We start from the raw sequence: 23011 nt of genomic DNA on the forward strand, positions 1-23011 counted from the left end.
CCATTGCAGTTTCCACATCATCTTAGTTAAAAATTTTTTAGTTTTTTTTTCACATTTTGCAAATTTATTATCATAATCCATTTTGCCCAATAAGGTCCATGAAAATTCAGCTACTGAATTTCATATTCACACATATCCAGATCATTTGAATTTCTCTAAAGTTGTTCAATAGAATATATTAATATAACATGATTGAGTCGTTGTTATCACCTTTCTTTCCTCATCATTTCTCTTTTCACACCCTCTTCTCTCACAAGCACAATAACCCCCACTCCATCTTACTTGCGCGCTCTCCCTCGCTGCTTTCCTGTCTCGCTCCTCCTTGCTTTACCCCGTTTCCACACACCCCCACCCACCCCCACATTCCCCCGCTCTGCATTAAGCCCATCTTGTCTCGTTGCCTCTCTGATCCCTGGAGCTCTGCAGGAGCTCCTCCGACCAGCGCAAGCCCTGCTGGTCTCCAGTCACCCTCTCCACACTCCGCACGTGGGAAGACGAGTGTTAGCAGAAGAGTGGGAGTATCCATCCTGCATGCGGTGGAGAGCAAGAGGGAAAAAAAGTGAGAAGTGAGCATGTTTGAAATGCTGAGTAGAAAAACAATGAGAAAATGAAAAGAGATGAAACGAGATGAGGGGAGGAAAATAAAGAGGAAAAAACTGGAATTGGAAATGCAGGGTGGCACGGGGAATAAGTGAGCGAATGGGAGAGGAAGAGAGAGAGTAAGAGGGGAGGGAGGAAGGCGAACAACACTGCAGACACTCATCCGCTGTCACTGCTCCGCAGCCAGAGGACAGAGGCAGCACCGGCGTCAGCGGGGTACGATGGAGGAGGACGGCTGCACCATCCGTCTGCGGCTCGCTCCCCACAACTGACCCCTTCTTTCTGGGAACGTCCCGCCAAGTTAACGAAGGAAACTACCACCTCTGTCCTTCACGAGATCACAAGTTCTGGAGCTCAACTTCTGCAGGACCGCCGTTCACACCCTTCGCAATAATTTCTCCCATTGTACACGCCCACACTCCTCATCACACCCTCTCCTTCAAACCGAAGCCCGCTGCACTTCCCCGTCGCCTCCTGGACTCGTGTGTTTGGGTTGTTCTTCATCATTGCTGCTTGCTGACCTTTCGAGCTGAGTGGATTTACTTTTCTCCTGTGGTGGACCATGGGGCAGGGGTGGCGGGGCGCAGGAGGGACCCCCGGGAAAAGGACAGGGGGGAGCTGGTACCTTTTGGTGACATTGCTGTTCTGTGGTTTCTGGAAGGCTCACTCGCATACAGACGATGGGAAGTCTGTCTACTTCTGGGAAACAGGTACCACTAACCCACTAATTACACGTTGAATTTAAGTCTGTATTTACATATCGGCTGTTCATGAGAGGGTGTGATGAATTGTTGTGTGCAGATATGTGAACTCCCACACTCCCTGCTCATTATTTGCGGAAAATATGTGTCAAGGAACGGAGCAGGAAACAAAAACAAGGGTTTAAGGAATTGTTTTCCCGCTCAACTTAACCGCAATGATAGACAAAGCTTCTGGATGCCACATAAATCTGCTATGGGAGTTATCAGACTCCATGCAGCTGAACTTCAAGGAGCGCACGCAGATGAAAGATGACCCAGAAATCTACATTAGAGCCGCATCCTCGTGCAGAATAGCATGTGGCATACAGGGCAAGCTGTGATCCATTTTTGAGTGGATTACACTCATCTCCCAGAGTCTCAGGTGATGCACCATTATTGAAATGTTGGTGCTGTGAGCTACAGCTTGGAGATGACTGATGGGTACTTCTTCCCACAATGCTGTGTGGTGGAGAATCTGGATGGATTTTGATTGCATTGGTGACTTTCTCTGCACGTTTGTTGGCTTTACAGTGAAGACATGAACGACTGGTACTACTTTCACTTGTCTAGAGAGCTGGATGCACTAAATATTTACATCATTAGTGTTTTAACTGCATTTTTAAATACCTAAATTAAACATTAATGAATGTTTTATCGACTCTGAAACCAACGGTTGCTTGTGTTTCAACTTTTCACCACATAGGGTAGGTTTTCTCAATGTTAGCCCAACTCAAAGCCCACTTGTCCTGCCCTGCCTAGCTAAGCAACAGTCCCCAGATGACATATCCCACGTCTCTCCTCGGCGGTTGTGCATCCTTAAAGAGGATGTAGCTGAGTAAGGAGATTAAAGGAGTAGGGATTTAACAACCCAGGAACGACAGCCCAGGGAACTAAGTTGGAAAAAGAGGAAGGAAGAGTGAGCACTGCAGGCAGAGAAAGTGGGAGAGAGAGGACACCTTAACCCACATCCACCCTGCCGTTAGGTCATAATGATTATGCCTCTCTCCCACGCTACACCACCTCTCTGTGCTCCCACACTGGAAAGCTCTAGGCTCTGTGCTTTGAAATGTAATCCAGTGTTGGGACTTTGTTCACCTCTTTGCAAATAAAAGGTAGCGCATTGATTCCAGCCCCAGAGTTTTTCTCTCTGTGCCTCTCTCGGTTTGACAATTGCCTGCAGAGTATTAAAATCACACAGGGCAATTTGCTGCTTAGAATCCCATTGCTTTTCATCAAAATGTGATTATGTTTGTGCAGCATTTGCATACATCCTCTACGCCAAAGGAGGCTTGTTTAAGAGGAAGGAGGGAAAAATGTGATGTTTATGCACATCTTTAGAGGGTGCAGTGGAGGAAATTCTCGTGGCAAGATATGCTCTGATGTTTTGCATATTGATGAGTTTAGCTGAAATACTGCCCCCTGTCTTGAAAACTGTGGGGAATTGGGCCCTGCTTCTGCTTTTATTGCTTTCTGTGAAAATATGAGGCGTCTGTTTTGGAAGGCGAGACAGGTCAGTGCTGCCTTTTTGCTATTCAAATGAGGCTGATGGAGACAAGAGGCTCGCAAGGGATTTCTTTTTTCTGAAGGAATAAAAAAAAAAAACACGAGGCTGGAAGTAACGATGATGAAAGTAATGATGATGATGATGATGTTAATGGTGCGCCGCAGTTCTTCCGGGGGCCTTGCTGGGAGTTCCTCGCATTCAGATTCCCGCACCATTTTTCTTCGTGTCACTTCCTGACAGTCGGGCTCTGTCTCTGCACCTCCTCCTCTGCATCTAATTGCATATTACTGTTTCTCTCCCACTGTCATATTCTCTAGATAACGAAACAGGGGAATATGATGAAATTTGAAAGAAACCTTTTCTGTTAGCTGTGCTTACACTGTCACACCATAATGTCAATGGATCTAATAAGTACTGCTGTATGCTACCAAGTTAGGTCTCAAAAACTGGAAACTTCACTTGTTTCAGTAAGTTCAGGTCAAAATATGAAATTTAGATTCGCTACACGTTCATTCACTTCCTATGTAATTTAGAATATTTAATAGGGAAATGTTGTGGCCTACACAGTGTTGGCGAAGACTGCAGACTTGACAGTTTTCCCTTTCACGGTCACCGACACTCTCCAGAGGAAGGGTAAGCTGCACAAGTCCATCGCTAATGAAGCTGGCTCTTTAAAATGATATATCTCAGCCGGCATATTGTTGGAAAATTTAGTGGAGGAATTAAACATGATCGGGGGAAAAAAGTGCACAAGCAACAGTTATGACCGCAGCCTTTCACAATGTGGAGACTGCAGCTGGAGGTTCAAAACACAGACACATCCAGGAAATTGGCAACAACTGTCACAGTCCTTATTTCTGGAGTTGGGTCACCCTGAGCCAGAGAAAGTGTCGGATGTTTGTGTTGAGGCGAAAATGTTGCTTATCTGAAGTTTTCCTTTACAGATAAAGGTTAATTTTGTATTTTATTTGGAAATCAAGATCAGAATTTAAAGAGAAAGTGGAGCGGCACAGAATTGAATTCGTGTGAGGAGGTCCGGTGTGATGTTTATAAAGTTAGTGATAATGTCATGTTGGAAGTCAGCCATCTTTCAGGATGTTTTAGAGCACTAACTGCTTCCTGTTGCTGGTGAGCTTTTATGAAGATGCTGCCCACAATCCCGAAAGTACCAATAACTGATTAAATGGTCGTGGTGTCTCTGTGTTTGGCTAAAACACGCCAGATCAGATTCCAGTTGAAAACCTATAGAGCATTTTCAAGAGAAGATTGGATACCGAAGCCAATGGAGATAAACTAAGGCAGCCTGGACTTCCTTAAAGAGGTCATACTTATTAAAATGTACTGTTTTAAGCTTTACTTCATGTTATTAAAACACACCTGGAGTGTTTCCTTGACTCTTTTGTACCTGTTTGAGAAATCCTTGAATCTCTCACGGCAACCCTTCAGAAGTGCAAAGCATCTGATCACACTGAGCGCCTCCTTTCAGAGCATCACTTCCACGCTCAGCTCCTTTAGACTAGCCAGCAGCAATTAGCACCTTGTGGAACTGGCATCAGCCGAGCTCATCATACGAGCTACTTCTCAGTAAAACGCTGCTAAAAATAAATATTGTTAAAGGGTTAAAAGAGAAGTGATGTGGTCATAACATCCTGAAGGCATAGTGTCGGAAATCGAAGGAGCTTCTTGAAGAGACAGAGGCCCAAGTTCAAGGAGTCGAATTTCTTGTAAGTCATGTTTGATTTATACAGCGTTTTTATAACAACAGAAGGTAACATAGCTACTTGATTGTGCTATAATATAAATTGGCACAATGTGCCTGAAAAATACAGCTATGGCAAAAATGAAGAGCCCACTGCACTGAACCCCGTTGGAGACCTCCTGCCGGTTATTCCACCAAATATTGATTCCTGAAATCTTTGAGTTAAAACATCAGTATTGTTTCTAAATGAACATGAACTTGTTTTCTTTGCATTATTTGAGGTTTGAAAGCACTAAATCTTTTCTTATTTTGACCATTTCTCATTTTCTGCAAATAAATACTACATTTTTGCTTGGAATTTGAGAGACATGTTTTCAGTAGTTCATGGACTAAAAAATCAATGTTCATTTTACTCAAAAATATACCTATATGTTCTCAGATTTAGTTTTTTTCTCAGTAAAATCTAGAAACTGATCATTTTAAGTAGCCTCTTAATTTTTTCAAGAGCTGTATGTAATACTTCCCCTTTAACAACACAACACTGACAGATTAATTGCCTCCATGCCATGCTGCACTGACGCAGTTTTTCATGCAGAAGTGCTATGGAGTGGATATATTTTATAGTACCTCAACAAACTTTCACTTGGCTGACATTTCTGTATCAGAGTGCAATATTCTAATTTTAAGAAACTCCCAGTTTACCTGTAACCCACAATTAACAAAACTGTGCAATTAACCTATAAATAAGCCTAATTGGTGAAATGTATTACCTTCTCAGTTCTACTTTGAGATTCCCCAGTAAATCCACATACAGCCGGATCATCTGTCGTTTGTGATGTTGATGCTTTATTAGACTCTGCTGTTGGTGCGATTAGTTTGTCTCAAGGCAGATGGGAATTCCTGACGGCTCAAACCTGGCAAAGCAATTACAGCGCCTGTCTCTGGTGTATTCGAGCAAACATGTTGTGTTGAACCTCTGAGTTCTTCAGGGTGTAACTGAGGCTTAAAACAATAACTCCACCTTCATAAAACCGGCTGGCCTCATCATCAGCAGGTGACTTTTCACCTGCCAGGTCGACCCGCCTTCTGATCTGCTGACTCTTTGTCGTTACTCACCCTTCTAGAAAGCAGGCGCGTAATCTTTCTTGGGATTGGGATTTTCCAGATTATGCATGAGTCACCTCCAGCCTCAGGAGGAGCTAGTCCAATCCCGCCTCTCGTCTTCATCCATTAGATCACTTTTTGCCTTGTGTAACCCGAGTTACATTTTAAGATTATTAAAAAAACCCAAATCAACGTCACTCTAAGTGAAAACCTAGGTTCCAGGTTCGTCTACTGGAGGTAGTGGCAAATTGCAAGACACATACAACTGGAGAGTGCAAAATCAATGAGGTGTATTTATATTTACAATATATACAAATTGTTTCACAGCTTTAAAGTCCAGTTCCTTAAACCAAGGAGGTCTCTGTCGGTGACGGAAGGGAAAAACAAAAATAGTCATTTAGTTCCAGCTGTGAAGTGGTTGGTTGAATTTCCCTTCCGGTTTGGAGATGTTTCCTCAGATTATGGGTGACTTTCTGAATCCGCTATGGTTAGCTCGCCAGTCCGGTCAGTATACAAAAACCAGACAATTCTTAATGTGTCCCAGATCCTTCAGTTACTCCGAGCGGGGGTGGGATCTGGAACACACCTGGCCTGCGAAAACAGGCCCGACAATCAATGTACATGTACATGCATTTCTTAATAATCGAATCTGAGCCTACATAATTACATGCAATTTCAATCCAAATGTGTTTTTATGTAGGTGTGTAATCACAGGCTGGGAGGCTAGCGCTAGCATTCTAGCTCCCGAGCAACACTTACCAGTTCCTCTTTTGACAAACAGAGATCGTTTCAGCGTTCAGATGAGCGACCATATGTCTGTAATTTAACAGAGGTATACGATTGATGTATAATCGACATTCAAAAGCAAAACCGCTTTGGGAACAACACCCAAGCCTACCTGCACGTCAAAGTCCCACAGCGTCTGCTACCCAAGGTGCGATTTAGCAGCAATATAAGCGGTGGCTGTCAATTTAGGACTGACGTGCAGCTGTCACATGACGTTAAACCCTCACGAGAACAACCCTGCTCTCGCCCGGTTAGTGTCGAAAAAGTAAAACAAAGGAGGATTTTTTAAATTAGATCTTTAAATAAAACAAAATAAAATTAGATTTAACAAAATAGAAAATAAAATAACTAAACTACATCTAATATAGAAAAATTATCCTGGTTACACTTGCTAATTTTAGGCCTGTTGAGTCACCTGCTCATACCGTCTTACAAATTATAATTTTTTTTCTTATGTGAATGGATGAATGTCTAAAAGTTTGGTAAAGGAAACTGTAAATCCTGACACAATTTCAGGCGCATTCATAATTTATGTGTAAGTGAAACATGGTTTTCACAGCGATATGTTTAGGAATGCACCGATATCTAAATTTGGGCCGATATCTGATATTAATATGGTTGTTTTTCGCCTATAATCAATTGAGAGCGTCATCTCTTCTGTCGTCATCTGTTGGGCCCGAAGCATCAGAACCAGGGACCTAAGAAGGCTTAACAGCCTGACAGAGGACTGGTTCTGTTCTGGATCTGCTCTGGGGACGACTGTGGAACCTCTGGAGATGACCAATCAAAGAAGGATTCCTCATAGGATCAATAAAATCTGATCATCCTCTTCAGGAGACTGTCTTGGGAACACAGAGTATCTTCAGTCAGAGGCTTCTTCAGATTTAGTGCAGTACAGACTGCTACAGGAGATCTTTCCTGCCAACAGCCATCATCATCTACAAATAACTCTGAAGAATCTTAATTAATAGACAGTAGCATTTACTTTCAGCATTTTTGAATTTGATTAATTTTTTTAAAACTTGAGGAGCAGAATAACTTCCAGAATATCAAAGTTACTAAATTGTAATATGCTCTGGCTGAGAAACAGAAATAAACAGCATGCCAACCGTGATTTATGAGGTTTAATAATAATTTTGTTTCCTGAAATGTGTCTGGTTTTTTCTGTGTTTTCTTCCCTCCAGTTTATTTGTGGGTCTCAGTCAATCTTCCAGTGTTTTGTTAGTATGTTGTATTTCTCCGGTGTGACAGAGCAGTGTGACGGTTAGCACTGTCGCCCTCGCATCGAGTAAGTCCAGTAGGTAGCAACGCCTGTTGTATTCTGCACCACAAACTCGCTGCTGTGTGTCAGCGCGGCCGGCTGATGTCACTTTTAAAGGCGCGGGACCGGGACCGGGCCGAGCGGGACTGACAGGCCATCGTTAGCCGAATGCATTCCTCCCTTCGCAGCGGCTCCAGCAGTGAAGGATGTCACAGGCGTGGAGGGTTGATAGCTGCTCTCACACAATCACCTTCCATTACGGCAGCCTCGCTGAAGAGGCCATCCAGGAAATTGAAGGAGAGCAGGTTTGACGGGTTCACAAGTTCAATACAGCATGGCAAGGTCATTATGTGGCAAAGTGCCTTGAGCCAAACTGATTGTTGTAAACAAACACGCCAAACAAGCAGAGTTTAAACAGAAAAGCTCTGAGATGAATGGATACTTGAGTGTGGTATTGATCTTTGGTGGGTGCTTTGGACTAATTAAGGAAACTTTTTTTTTCTAGAGCTTTTGAATTCGTTTGAAGCTGGATACTTATATCAAGAAACTATTAACTTTTACTCTTACCGTCAACAAATCAGACTAAACTTTACAAGCTTTTTGCATTTGCCAATAAGATAAAAGTACAAATTAAAAAAGTGAATATTGTGAATAGGCCTGTAGCAATAAGCAATCAATTAATTGCATGATGAATTAAAATAATTTCCATTTGCATGATTTATGGTTTTTCTCTTTTTCTACCAGAAACTAGATGACAAAAGTCTTCAGTCTGGTGTTTTGGTCTTAACTAGCCATTTATTTGAAGGGCGTATTTGTTTGTTTACAGAGACTTCCTAATTTGTTTTATTTGTTGTTTCTGTTGTTTTGTTTATTTATTTTTGATATTTAGAACGTCTTCCAGTTCCAGTGTTAAATGTTCTTTAGTATTTAACGTTTATTGAGCTTTGAAAACATGTTCTTGCATTATTAAGATCATACTACTTGAAAATGGTCAAAAAACTCCTTGACATTTGGCGAGCTTTTTTTCTTCTGTACAATGGCTGCTGGAAAAGACAAACGTATTCTTGTCTTACCATTTTGAAACCCACTTGCTGCATTCTTGTTGGTTGTGCAGGAGGTTCCACTTTTGCCTTTCAAAGATGTATGCTTGCAGCCATTTTCATGTGTGAGTGTAAACTTTGAGTTGGGGGCGTGGCCAGCAGCAGCTTATTTGGATTTAAAGGGACAACATGCCCTAAAACAGGAGAAAGGAAGTCAGCTGACCAGACTAAAACCTCATTATCTAAGAATGACTTTAAGCAAAAAAATTTAATGAACATGTTTTGTATGGACCATAGACCAATCCTAACCTGTTCAAGGAAGCTTAGTAAGTCAGTGTCTGTACAGGATTTGTTTCACTGTGGATTATGACTGTCTTTCAAGCTTCAGCCAACATCTTCACAAAGTATGTAGAGGCATTGTCTGTATGTTCTGTATGTAAACATGTGGTTTCATCTGCATAGGACACGGGTTTGTCCCAATCCTACTGCAGCATGCGCGTGTGCATGAATTAGTGGTTCCTTCTCTTCGTGCCTTTGAAATCCTTTTCCTTAAATAGCTGTGTGCTAATGCCTGCTAACCTGCCTCCTGCCAGACTGTTTCATTGAGCTCGCCCAACAGGCAGCGCAACCGGAAAGTAACTGGCGTCATCCCAAATGAGAATGTCCCTTGGAGATTCCCCCGCCTCATTTTAGTAAGTGCACTGCATCGTGACCCTTTCTGACCCTAATTAACATCGCACGTAAAGGCAAACAAGAGTCTGCACTGTAATTGGCCAGATGCTGGTTAAGGTCCTTAGCAACAGGCAACAAATTTAGGCCATGCATATAAATTAAGAAAATTTCCTTGGGAATTTCCGTGGCATTGTCAGCCGGTGGGTTTTATTCTAATTCGGCACGCCTGCTTTGTTTTTGTTTTCCTGTTTTAAGTTGGTCTGGATTTGGAACTGAAGCTTCGCACATGTTTTGTGTCTGTGGTTGGTGTTTGCACTATTTTTACTTTTACTCCCAGAGGAAAAGGAATGTGTGCAACTCGAGCGCTAGATCTCTGCCATGCGGTGTCACTGCTGCAGAAATAACACAGCTGGCCAAGAACATGACGTCGCACTTGGATTTAAAAGCGGGCAGAGCAAAAAAATACGTCAGCTTTGACCCACACTGATGTATTTTGTGGCTTTGGAGATATTACTCTGCTTTGCCTCCACGCCAGACGACTGCCCTTTTTTTGAAATTGCCCATCCATTGTGCAGAGAAAGATGCCAAAGAGATGCAGCAGTTTGTTTAATCTAAATGGCAGTGCTTACGATAAGACCTGGCTATTACTGATATAGGAAGGATGGCAGGATTAGAGATTACACTTCATCCAAAAAACTTTATTTAGACTCACATAAGAGGATTCCCACTGCCTTATTCCACAATATATTCCCATGGCTCATAACGAATTTTAGATGCAGCACTCTATCTGGGCTACAACTTCTTTTTTTTCCCAGACGGTCACAGCTTGAGTCAAGTAAGCAGATCAGTGGTAGATTTATGATGCAGAGATACTGTTGCGTCCTGATTATGATCCATAAATCCATTCTGACACATGTTGCCATTAAATGATTTTTTTAGCTGAGATTAAAGTACTTTCAGTAAGTTTTCTTAAGAAATCATTTTGAGAATGAATCAATGCATGGTTAACTTTCTCCTGACGAACAGGAACAAAACGGAAAGGATTACCTTTGGAACAATATAGAGACAGCAAACAGCTTCAGTTATTATCAGATCAGGCCCGAAGTCTGGTTCTGAACCTTCAGAGCCACATAAAGACAGTTACAAAGTCGGCCTTCTATCACCTGAACAACATTTCCAGAATTGGAGGACTAATGTGGTGGCGAGATCTAGAGAAACTCATCCATGTGTTTATCTTTAGTCACATTGTGTCTAAATAAATAAATCCTCCAGCTGCAACTGATCCAGAATGCTGCTTCTGGCATTCTGACTAAAACCAGGAACATGGAGCACATAACCCAGTTCTAAAGTCCCTACACCGGCTCCTTGTAGCTCAGAGAATAAACTATAAAATACAGCTGTTAGTTTATAAATCACTGAACGGTTTAACACCACAATACATTAAATATCTGCTGTCATTGTATCCAGAGTTGGGTAGTAACTAATTACATTTACTTGAGAAACTATTTTGAAAATAAATTTACTTTTAGGAGTATTTTTTTTTTTTTTACATTTTCTTGAGTAAGTTTATTATGAAGTATTTCTACTCTTGTATAAAATTTCAGGTTTCCTTATCGGCTGAATAAAAACAAACATGTTTTAACCAAAAACTCACCACCTGCTGTTTTTGTTAAAGTTTCATACGTTTTGTTATTGAAAGAAACTGATTTGGGAAAAAAAAATCTTTTGCCTGATTTTGTTATTTTTGTTTCTTATGTGAATTGTAATTTTTGTCCTTAAAATACCAAAATTTCCACATAACTTTATACTTTGGTTTGTCTGATTTTATAATTTTTAAATATTAAATGATTGATAATTTGATCCGTTTCTTAGTACTTGAGTAGAATTTTTACCAAATATTTTACTTTTACGCGAGTCATTTCTTGGACGTCTACTTTCTAATTTTACTTGAATAAAAATACTTTGAAGTACTGCTACTCTTACTTGAGTTCATTTTTGGTACTCTGCCCACATCTGATTGTATCAGGCATCGAGACCACTCAAAGTCTTCTGGTTCTGGGGTACTCTGTATACCAGACCCAGAACCAAACATTCAGAAGCAGCGTTCAGCTTCTATGTATCACAAATCTGGAATAAACCTCCAGAAAACTGCAAAGATGCTGAAACACTGAGTTCCTTTAAATCAAGGCTAAAAATCCACCTTTGATTAGTAATAAGTGGAACATTGATCAACATATTTGATGTGTATTAATGACATTAATGGGTTTATTACTAGATGTAATGTCAGCTATTGGTGACTGCATGATTTTATGTTTTTATGATGTAAAACACTTTAAACTGCCATAAAAAGTGCTATAAAAATAAACTTGCCTTGACTAGCACGCATACAAAACTCCATACAAAATCACTCTGAGAAAAGGCATAAAAGAAATAAAGTGCGCCTAACCAGTGCCACAAAATCAATCCAAACAGCATTTCTTTTAATGAATTTACTTTTAATGTTTCGTTTCGAACGGAGACCCGAGCGCAGTCGCGGTCAGGGAGTGGCATTCACGACAGGCCCTTGACTCCCCGAGAGTTCAACCACCCGGCTTCAGTGGGCTGAGAGAAATGGCGGTTTCATCGAATAAAGCAGTGACATTTAGCTGAAAGAGCCCCTGCTGCCTTCTCAGATGCTATTCTAATAAACCAGAAGAGATTGAAGTAAATATCCTCCCGTCTATCCTGCACCACCTTTCCCACTCCTTTATCTCCCACTCTGACAGTCCGGTGTTTGCTCTGCTATGCCCGATTTCAGTTAATTTTTTTCTATTTATTTCTTTAAAAGGGCACCTAACATTAGGCAAGACGGGTTTATTTGTATAGCGCCATTCACAGACGAGGTAATTTAAAGTGCTTTGACGAAAAGGGTAGAGATAAGAGAATTGTATTAAAAACCAAAAATACATACAAGAAAAACAATACTGGCATTACCCAATACTTTGATTCTTTTTTTAAAGTTGGTAATAAACTGATGTAGTTCATAATAATACTTAGGACTGTTTGATTAACTGTGGGGTTTAGTCTGATCTAGTAAAGTCATAATCCTAACTTATATGGAACCAAAAGCCTCATATTTTGGACAGTTTAAGTTATTGTAGCAGATTTTGTTTAAGTTTTGACACAGACATATGAAATGTGTTGTGATCAGCATATATATAGTTGGAGGTTTTGTAATATTAAACGTCGAAAGTTTTTGACTTCTGGAAGATTTCTGAATATCAGAAGTCCAAAATTCAACTTTTGAAACTCTTGTTTTTTTTCTGAGATCAATCTCAACATTTCTGAGCTTTTCCTCGCAGGTTTTGGACTTTTGGACCTCAGAAATTTCCTTGTTTTATTCTGAAAAATTCTAAAATTTATTAAATTATTCTGAAATTTTTAAATCTACACTGGCCTTAATATACTGTTGTAAAACATCTCTACTTATTGATCCTGTTTATGGACCTGTTAGCTTTATTGTTGCACAGGTAGAAGCTAAAGGAAGTTAGAAAAGTGGAGGTTAAAGCTCCTAATAACTTCTGCTTGAAAAGTTTGATCAATTTTCTATTGTATTAGCCTAACTTTACAGGTATTTGATTCCTTATTTTGCTGTTGAACATCCCTACCTTTGCACCCATTAACTCTTAGAACATGAAAAAAAGGTTTCATTTTTTTCCACTATATTTTATTCAACTGCTGAGATACTTCAGTTTGTTTCAATGTACAACAACTGCAGTTTTTACTCAGTATGCCAGTCTATTCATAGTTTTGCTTCTTGTGCCCCAAAGAGGTAAACTTTAACGGTCAGTATTTATTATTTATGCAGTGAAAGTTAAAAGGATAAATATTAAAATAGACGGTGTGTGCTTGTTGTTGAAACTGCTGCTGAAATTGACACAGCTCTCTCTTGGTGCCAGGAAAGAATCTAAAAACTTATTAGAAAGCTTGGAGACGAACCAGGCGAGAGCACTTCAGCACATTTAAGCCACTAACATCAGAGCTATAACCTGAAATTTTAAATGAAGGAGCGGATAATGGGGAAGATGCTGTGAAGGATTAGAGGCCATCAAATATCCATTTAGAGCCGTTCCATTAAAGAGGGCGCGCCACACTGAAATTTCAGTTGCAGTTTCAAAACAATAAGGTAGAAATTTGTAATTGTAGAGGTGAGGAGAGAGAAATGGAGCGGCTGACTAATGACCAGTGGTAAGTTGCCGGATTAAAGGGAGGGAGGCAAATGGCTCCAGGCCAAACCAGGAACTGCTCAGGCAGATATAAATATCCCAGTGTGGACAGACACACTCATAGGTAACACACAGGGTTAACAGAATATTAGCAATTAGGTTCTTTCTACGTTTTCTGATTAATTTTTACTAATATTTATTACTCTGTTCTTCTTTTGCAGTGTTTTCTTTATATAATTAGTTTTCCAGCTGATATTTGTTGTGAATTGTCCCTAAATGAGTAAACTGAATTATTTTTTATTTTTACTGATGTACAGCACTTTGTTTCAGTTGGTGAGAACGCGCTTTATTTAAAAAACAGTTGATAATAATGAATTAAATACAATCACATTCAGAAAATCATTACATGTCGATTTGAAAAAGTTGTAAAAGAAATCTTTACTTTCTTCATTCTCAAAATGCACAAGGTGACAGTGGAGAGGAATGACTCCCCTTAAACAAAAAAAAAAACAACTTCAGCAGAACCAGGCTTGGAAAGTTTTAATCTTGTGCTTTTTGCCTTACAGAGAAAAACTGAAAAAGTGTTTCACGACAAACTTTTGCTTCTTGTGAAAACCTTGGAAGCCATAAAGTTAGCATGTTAGCCTGGTTGAGTTGTACAGCTTTCAGCTGGCTGGTGTTGGTTTAGTTATATTTTCCTTTGAAAGTTTTATAAAATCCACAAATTTGCTTATATGTAGGGAATCTTCTACAAATGTAGAGAGAGACAGGAAATGGTAATACCCAGAAAACACTGATGCCAGAGATGTTTATGCACTTTGTGGTGATGGATTTATCTTATTTGCAGTAGCTCTGATTGACATTTAGACGCTGTAAATAAGGACAGCTGACATTTCAATTATACACTCTCATGTCCCTTGGTTTGGTTTGCAAATTGCAGTTGACCTGCCAAAATTTTAATGACGAAACTCAAATGACAAAATTTGAAATTGACACGAAGGAAACTGGACGCTTTCTTCCTGAATATGTAACAGTACCCAAATGTACTGTCTGTGATTTACTATCGCAGAACAAATCTGTTTGGATGTAGATGACCAGTACAGATTTTCCGAATTGTTGTTTTTGTACTTTAATAAGATTTTGCAATAACCAGAACGAATCAAGTAAAATTAAGAATCAGAAAGCCCTCAGTCCACCTGTTGGTGGACAAACTTTCTTGAAATCAGATAAATGCACACAATTCATGTTTTCTTTCTGCGCTAAATTAATATTGCCTACATCTATATGTTTCATTTTATTAATGAAATTGATCTACCCACAAGTTAAATTTTTTTTGCCCCTTACAGTGTTGTGTGCATGTGCAAAATTTCTTGATGTAAACATTAACATTGTAAGCAACGTGTCTATAGTAAAATCAGTAAAATATAAAAAAGCTTTTCATGAACAGCTTTGGCAAATCTAGAATCACATTTAATACTCAACAACTCAACCAAAAAAGAAAGAATTGAAACTGATAATTACCACAAATATATTAAAAGCCCAACAATTAGGTTCATTCTGCTGCTTTTAAGTGGTTGCATAACACCCTTGAACACCATCCAGCTCTTCATCTGTGCATTGATTCAAAGTGCTGTTCATCCATTAGCTTTGTTTTTTTCCCCTCTCACTACCCATAGTGCTGTGGGTGTACGCTGTGGGCGTCCCTTCACACACTGTCTCTGGCCAAAACCTTACCCCATACACACATCCCAGCAACTCCACACTTCCAATCCACAGAGACAATGTTGGCATTTCCAGTTAACACAATGTGCAACCAGGCAGTTTTTAACATGTTTTAGCTGTTACAGTCCAACAGAAGTCTTTGCACCTACGCCTAAATTTGGCTTCATACACCCACATGGCAGATTGTTGGAGGATTTCTCAACATTTATTTCTTGATTGTCATCTGCCTGAGTAACTTATCCGTTAAGTCTGGCACTGAGAAAGCAACAGATAACGATCTGTCACTGCTTCTGCTTTACGCCATCCATATCTCTCTAAATCAGGGGTGTCCAAAGTGCGGCCCGGGGGCCAATTGGAGCCTCTGGACTGATTGTGTGTGGCCCCTGACTTCAGCTCAATAAATAGTTCAGGTATTTAATCTACAGCTCTGGAAAATTATAAGAGACACTTAAAATGATCAGTTTCTCAGATTTTACTTTTATAGGTCTATGTTTGAATAAAATGAACATTGTTCTTTTTTTTCTATGAACTACTGACAACATGTCTCTGATATTCCAAGCAAAGATTTTGTATTTATTTGCAGAAAATGAAAAATGGCCAGAATAAGGAAAAAGATGCAGTGCTTTCAGACCTCAAATAATGCAAAGAAAAAACTAAGAGCCCACTGCGCTGAACCCCATTGGAAATCTTGTTATTCCACCTTGAAACAACAATATTAATGTTTTACCTCAGGAAGAGTTCAGGAATCAATATTTGGATGAATAACAGGAGGTTTTCAATGGGGTTCAGCGCAGTGGACTCTTCGTTTTTTCCAAAGCTGCAGCTGGAGACTTCTGTCTTTAATTTGGACAACATTACCACAAACAAGTAAAGTATCGACTTTAGCACAAAGGATTCGTGTTTTGCAATCTCTTCAACAACCAGAAACTTTTGCTCCAAAGCAACTTTGTTCACCCAAATCTACTTATTCAGTATATTTGGTTAAGTACAGCAATTATTTTCAAAGTAAGAGTGACCTAAGTCCTAAATTTATTCATCAGAATTGATTAAATTGTGTTCTGCTTTTTTTCCAATTAATACCTAGAAAATTTGCTAAAAATATTTTTGATAATTTTGATATTTTTGATTTGGATGTAGAATAATTTCCTGCAACCAATCCGACTACTTTAGTAGTTTGAAGTATTTCATGCTTAGTTTATTGCTGAGTTGGTAAAAAAAACACATTTGTTTTGGCCCTCGAATCCTTTTGACTCGACATTTGACAGAAAGTTTGGACACCCCCGCTCTGAATTAAATTAAATCTAGAGGAAAGTTTTTCTCTGTTGTTTGCATATCGTCATTGATACAACATGCTTTGGTAAAACATTTTTTCATTTTAGTAGCTTAATATGTTCAATATAACTTTTAAAATCCATTATTTTGAGCTACTAAATGCAAGCTCACTATCACAAAACTAATCGCCCCTGTGACCTTAACAACTACTACCTCCTAATATTAAAGATTTAAAATAATTACTTAAATCATAGGTTTGAGGTAGTTGCTGCAGAAAATGTGATTTCTTTTTTTCTCTATTTTTTCCAGGAGCGGCACAAAAACATTTCTTTCTCTGTTTTTGTTCGTTCTGACTTTGCAGCACTCTGCCAATAAAGAGAGGTCAAAGATTTTTGGCCAATTGCAGCAAGTAAGGGAAGATAAATATTGCTGTGAGCATGTTTGGTTGTTTTTGTTAAAAAACAGAGGTTGCTTTAAACATTGAAGATTTTAAACAACAATCAAAAACAGGCAAAAAAGGTGAATAATAAGTTCTAGTTCTACTGGCAGATTATTTCATTTATAACATGAGAAAAATGTCTTGTTTGAAGTCAAATAATCTATCAGTGGAACTAAGACTTTTTCGTCAATATTAAGGAATCATTTACTTTAAAAAGCTCCTTTATTGTGCTGAAAAGATACTTATAAATTAGGTTTGTCTTATTTTAAGAGATATTTGCACTAGAAACTAGACCAAAATCATTTGATAAGATTTTGCAGTGTATGTCTGAGATTAATTATCAGACATCAGGTGTATTTTACTTATTAGTTGTAACAGTTTTAATATGTGAAGCTGATTTCTGTGAATGTTTCTTCAGATCTTTCGTTTAGAAAATGCAGGGGTTTTTTTCTGGCCTTTTCTGCGTTGCAGACAGGAGTTCAAAATAAGCTGCTGCTGCTCCTTATCTCTAAATCTCACCGAGGTTTCGGACCAGAATAATTCCCAGTCAATCTCTGACTGTAGAACCTCTCTGGGTCTCTCAAGTCATCAGGAGTGTGACAGGCACATTTTGTTGTTATGACTCAAAACTAAACCTCCTGAGAGCCGAGACTCGCCTCCACCAGAGGAAAATAAAACATGAAGAAGGGATAATGTGCGGAGCTTCTTTGGGCGTACAGAGTTAGTGTCTGGTCTTTGCAGCAGAGTCCATTAAATGCATCTCAGAGGTTAGAGCCAGATGGGCAGAAAATACAAAGCAGGTCTATTTATTTTTGTTTTTACGTGAGATTTTGAGCCATTTATCCTCTTTTAGCAGAATTTCTTTTTGGCTGGAGTGTAATCGTTGCATTGTTTTTAAAAATGTTTGCAACTATATAAAACCGGGTTATGTGAATACAGATGTATCCAAATTAATTGCTGATAATTAAATATTGCTAATATTGTTTAAATATGAGAAGAAATATATGAAAATATTGATAATAATTTTTTTATACATTTTAAAATAAATGTTTCATAAATTTTATTTATAAAGTTTGATACATTTATAACCTTTTTATAAATTTATTTAATTTTTAAACATTTTATATTATTTTTATTAGAATTTATAAAAACAATGGGCAATTATTTACTAGAAGGTTAAAAGAATATAAGAAAAACCAGCCGACTCTTTAATTGAATCATGAGTTGAAAATGAGTATAAAGTGTACAAAAATGTATAGGTAGTTTATATCATCACAACTTTATTCTTTTAGTATTTTATCTTTATTGTCAGAAAATTATGACTTTATTTTCAAAATAAGTTGACTTTATTCTAGTACGACTTTATTCTTGTATTATGTGTTATGACTTCATTCTCTTAAAACTTTATCCCTGTAATAGTAAAACTTTATTCTTGTGCAACTTTGTTCTTATAATATTTTGATTATATATTTCAACTTTACTGTTGTAAAATTATGACTTTATTCTTGAAACATGTTCACTTTATTCTTGTATTACAATGACTTCATTCCCATAATAGTGTGACTTTTCTCATACGGGTTAATTCTTGTAATATTTTGATTCTATTCCCCTAATTAATGACTTTGTTCTTGTAATTTTATTTAATTCTTCCCTTATACTTTGCCATAATTACCAAACTCCCATGAAGAATCTCCATCAGAATCTTATTGCTCAAACTAATGACATCTGTTGACTAGATTTCCATTTACCACAGGAAACACAAACAGCAGATTGTTGTTTTTGTTTCTACAGTCAGTTTGTCAGACGACCACCAAACATTAAATCCAAGCAGTAGTGCAGTTTGCTCAGACATCTTGCTAAGGGGACATTTCTCGTCCTGAGACGTCAGGTCTATTCATATCAAACGACAATCATGGATCAGTTAGAAAACGTCGCGTGACGCAGAGATGCCCTGAGATGCCCTTGAAATAAGTCGACATGAAAAACCAAAATCGCCAGGAAGGTATCGGAGTCTTGTTCCAGATCAACACCTTCTAATGGAGGTTTTATAAATACTATCTATAATCACCAGCCTAATCCCTGGTGTGACAAGTTGTTTCTGAGTAGGTCAGTCACAATAATCAATAAATCAATTTGATTGATAACACATCTTAACGGGGTTTTATGTCTTATAATAAGACTTACTTGAAGTTTATAAATGCAGCTGTTTCTTCTACTTTGCTATCAATCTTAAAGCATTAAGCTGACGATCCAGACAATCTTTAGGGGTTTTGAAGATACCTATAAATTTCAGTATAGGTAATTTATCATGTTTTAATTTCATGATAAATTAAAACAAACTGAATAACTTCCATAGGAACAATGTCTTGGTTTTCTCTGTTTTGCCATCTTTCTACCAAAAACTGGATCACAAAGTCTGGTGCTGTGGTCTCAACTAGCCTTTTTTTAAGGACAATTTTGTTTATAGAGACTATTTTTATTTGTTGTTTTGTTTGAGTGTATATTTAAATATCTTCCAATTCCAGCGTTAAATGATCATTAGAATTTAAAGTTTTTTCATCATTGAGAATGTGTTCTGGCATTATTTACCATTATATTACTTAAAAATGGTCTGAAAACAACAATATCATCGTATATCACAATAACTTCTGGAACGATTTATCGTCCAGCAGAGGTTGTTATTATGACAGACCTATTTCTGAGGCAAAACCTACAGAGGAATTATGGAATATAGCTGCAGGAAAGCAGATAAATTTTTGTAGTTTGATCATTTGATAAAAAATTTTCTTCCTGTTTTGAATTAGCAGCGTTTCCAATTGTAATTAATTTCTGTGTTTGGTGTTATTTCTTTAAACCTAGAAGAGCCGTCTAAACAGAAGTCTTGTTTTTGTAAAGTACTTCAGTGTGAAGAATAATTAATGAAAAAATACAGAGTTCTTTGCTAATGCTTATAATCTGTGTGCTGTTTGCACTCATAAATGCTGCGATCAAATTAAGAACGCAATCATAACATATGTAAATTAGATTTTGCCATTTAAAAATAAAAAATAAAAACAAGCTAAGTATACTCAGTAATGAGAGCGCACAGTCAGTTCCACAGCCGGCCCAAAAGGCAGATGAGAGCGGATGTAGTGATGAAGTGCCCTTTTGTATTGTCGCAGTGTACTCCCCTAAGAAGCGGACCCATTAATGAACAAGCAGCCGTGACAACCGTGTCTACTGTAATTCATCATGGCACTCGTGACCTCTCTACTGCTGCTGGCTGATCCTGCTGTGCCCTTATTCATCCTCCACAACAAAAATATGCAAGATAACCAATATCCTCACAACCCTTTCCTCTTTAAAGTGCCATCTTAACTCGTGCCAGTCCATCAGCATCAACTAAAAGCACTTCTTTGGGGAAAATGGAGCGAACAATGCTAATGAAGCTGTTCTAATCAGTCACTGCCTTTTTGATGCTTCTGCATGTCTGACGAGACCTAAATGATTCATGTGCATGTCAACCTCTGAATGACTCTTTGAACCATATTAAAGTTTTAAAACCAGGACAGCCTCTGAAAACTGAGAAGTACAGTTTTTTTGGAAGCTATATTGCACTGAAAAATTGATCCCTCTTAAAACCTGGACGTAAATGTGATGCTGCCCCTTGTGGTAGTAGGATGATTTTGTCACTTAACTCTACAGAAAGGTCAGACAAGCTGCAACAAACAAACTGAAGCATTTTCAGAAACATATGCTGATTACAGTTAACAGTCGAGATTAAGACAGAAACTAGAACATTTATGAAATGTAAGAGGCCTGCCAAGGTGGGCGTGTCTGTCAGACCCAAATCAGGCATTCTGACGCTGAAAATTAGCAACAATGCTAAAGTTAACTATCACTAGCATTTTGATTAATATTGATTTAATTCATTTATCATGGCAAAAGTGTATAAGCTATAATTAGCTAAAATGCTAAGGTTTGCTAAAATGTATCCAATAGCAGCAAGTCAATGTTGACTAACATTGTAGCAAATATGTCAAAAATTTGCTAAAATCCTTATTTTATCTGAAAGGCTAAAGTTAGCCTGAGGGCTATCTCCCAGTAGGATGTGTGTTATAAATCAATCATGTTTATTTGATTGATTTATTAACATTGCAGCCACAAGGCTGTTCAAAGTGTTTACATCATAAAACACAAAATAAAATAAAAAATCATTAAAGACACTAGCATGTTAACTAACATTTCAGTATGCTAAACGTAGCTAATATTAAAATGATCTAAAATGCTTATTTTAGCTGAAAAGCTAACTATAGTATGAGAGCTATCACTAGCATGTAGAGCAACCAGCATGTTGACAATACCAGTAGGATGTGAGTTATCACTAACTCGCATGTTAACTAGCACTGAGTCAGTATGCAAACAGTGTATAAGCTAAAATTGGCTAAAAATGCTAAGGTTAGCTTAAATGCTATCAGAGTTATGAGTGGTACCATACCACTAGCATGTGAACTATCTTTGTCTTGGTCCATTCAGTTTACCAAACATGGCTAATATATAAAAAAAAATAGCTAAAATATTTATTTCATCTGTAAGGCTAACATTAGCATGAGGGCTAACTCTAGCATCTATAGCAACTACATTGTACCAGTAAGATGTGGGTTACTACTAGCATGACGACTAACATTGACTTACTCCATTTAGTATGCACACAGTGTATACTCTAAAATTTGATAAAATCCTAAGGTTAGCTTCACAGCTATCAACAGCATGTGGGGTACCATACCACTAACATGTGAACTAATTTTGACTTGCTCTGTTCAGTTAGCTAAACATAGCTAATATATCAGAAATGAGCTAAAATGCTTAGTCTAGCTGTAAGGCTAATATTAGCATTAGGACTATCACTAGCATATAGAGTGACTAGCATGTTCACACCAGCAGTAGGAGGTGAGTTATTACTAACTAGCATGTTGACTGACATTGACTTACTCCATTCAGTATTCGAACAGTGTATAAGCTAAACTGCTAAGGTTAGCTTAGCATGTGGGGCATCACTAGCATGTATAGTGTCTAACATGTTGACACTACTAGTAGGATGTGGGTTATCCCTAGCATGTGAACTAACTTTGACTTGCTCCATTCAGTATCCTAAATGTAGCTAGTATACCAGAGCTAAAATGCTTTTTTTAGCTGTGAGGCTAATGTTAGCATGACGGCTATCTACCAGTAAGACGTGGGTTATCACTAACATGTTGACTAATGTTAAGGAAAATGATTATTTAAGTGCTAAAATACTTACAACATGTGTAAAGGTATATTAAGCACTCTTATTTGAAAAACAGGCTTTGTGTGACCCTTCAGAGAGGCCCAAGGAGACAAGCAGGCGCCTATACAAGGGTCATAAAATTAGCATCTTCATGGAAACGGCAGCTGGAATGTGGGAGGAAGAAACTCGAGGGGACTCGGCGAGATTTATATCAGGACTTCGGTGCTGGGGACATTCGTGCACAGGATTGGGGGTTTTTCCCCTGTTTGGTTTGACAGAGAACAGAGCTGAGCTGTAATGAGGGGAGTTTCCAAGTTTCTCTGGGGCCGAAACAGGTCTCTGATTGGTTGAACAACAGAACGCCTTCTTTGCATATATTAAAGTGAGGAAACGCCTACTCAGTATAAAGTACATGTAACGCTAATATACAGAGAGTTTTTTCCATTTTTTCTCCACGTGGGCGCCTTTGTCTGTCTCGGTGTCTTTGTGTTCGTTTGTCTTCCCCTTGTGTGTTTTTATTTTATTTTTATGAGAAAATGCATATCTCTGTACCTCTGCAGCTTTGTTAACTGATTCATGCATTGCTTTGTATGAATTAAACTCTGTGATCTGTGACGTCAACACGCCTTGTTTAGTTTCGTTTTACAGCTGCCCGCTGCTCGCCGAGAGGATCCAGGGCTTTTAAGGAAGAGACGAGCCAAACGTTTTGTTCAAAGTTT

General features: G+C 38.4%; 1 protein-coding gene and 1 long non-coding RNA gene across 4 annotated transcripts in view; one reads left to right on the forward strand and one right to left on the reverse strand.

Annotated features, from left to right (window-relative positions):
• The first annotated feature begins 426 nt into the window (after window positions 1-426).
• The window catches only part of thsd7ab (thrombospondin, type I, domain containing 7Ab), a 203216-nt gene continuing 180631 nt past the window's right edge, over window positions 427-23011 (forward strand). Inside the window, exon 1 of one of the 3 annotated variants that reach the window (XM_028011976.1) lies at window positions 427-1310. In XM_028011976.1, the coding sequence (XP_027867777.1) occupies window positions 1163-1310 (148 nt within the window). In that variant the 5' untranslated portion in view covers window positions 427-1162. The remainder of the gene's footprint in view (window positions 1311-23011) is intronic. The other 2 variants (XM_028011963.1, XM_028011971.1) reach the window with 2 other exon arrangements.
• Window positions 5786-6605, reverse strand: LOC114141507 (uncharacterized). The gene is made up of 3 exons (XR_003594861.1): window positions 6546-6605; window positions 6407-6463; window positions 5786-6238 (listed from the first exon to the last, which is right to left on the reverse strand). It is a non-coding gene; the product is annotated as an uncharacterized LOC114141507 (long non-coding RNA).

The sequence above is a fragment of the Xiphophorus couchianus genome, chromosome 3, assembly GCF_001444195.1.
Source record: "Xiphophorus couchianus chromosome 3, X_couchianus-1.0, whole genome shotgun sequence".
Lineage (NCBI taxonomy): Eukaryota > Metazoa > Chordata > Actinopteri > Cyprinodontiformes > Poeciliidae > Xiphophorus > Xiphophorus couchianus.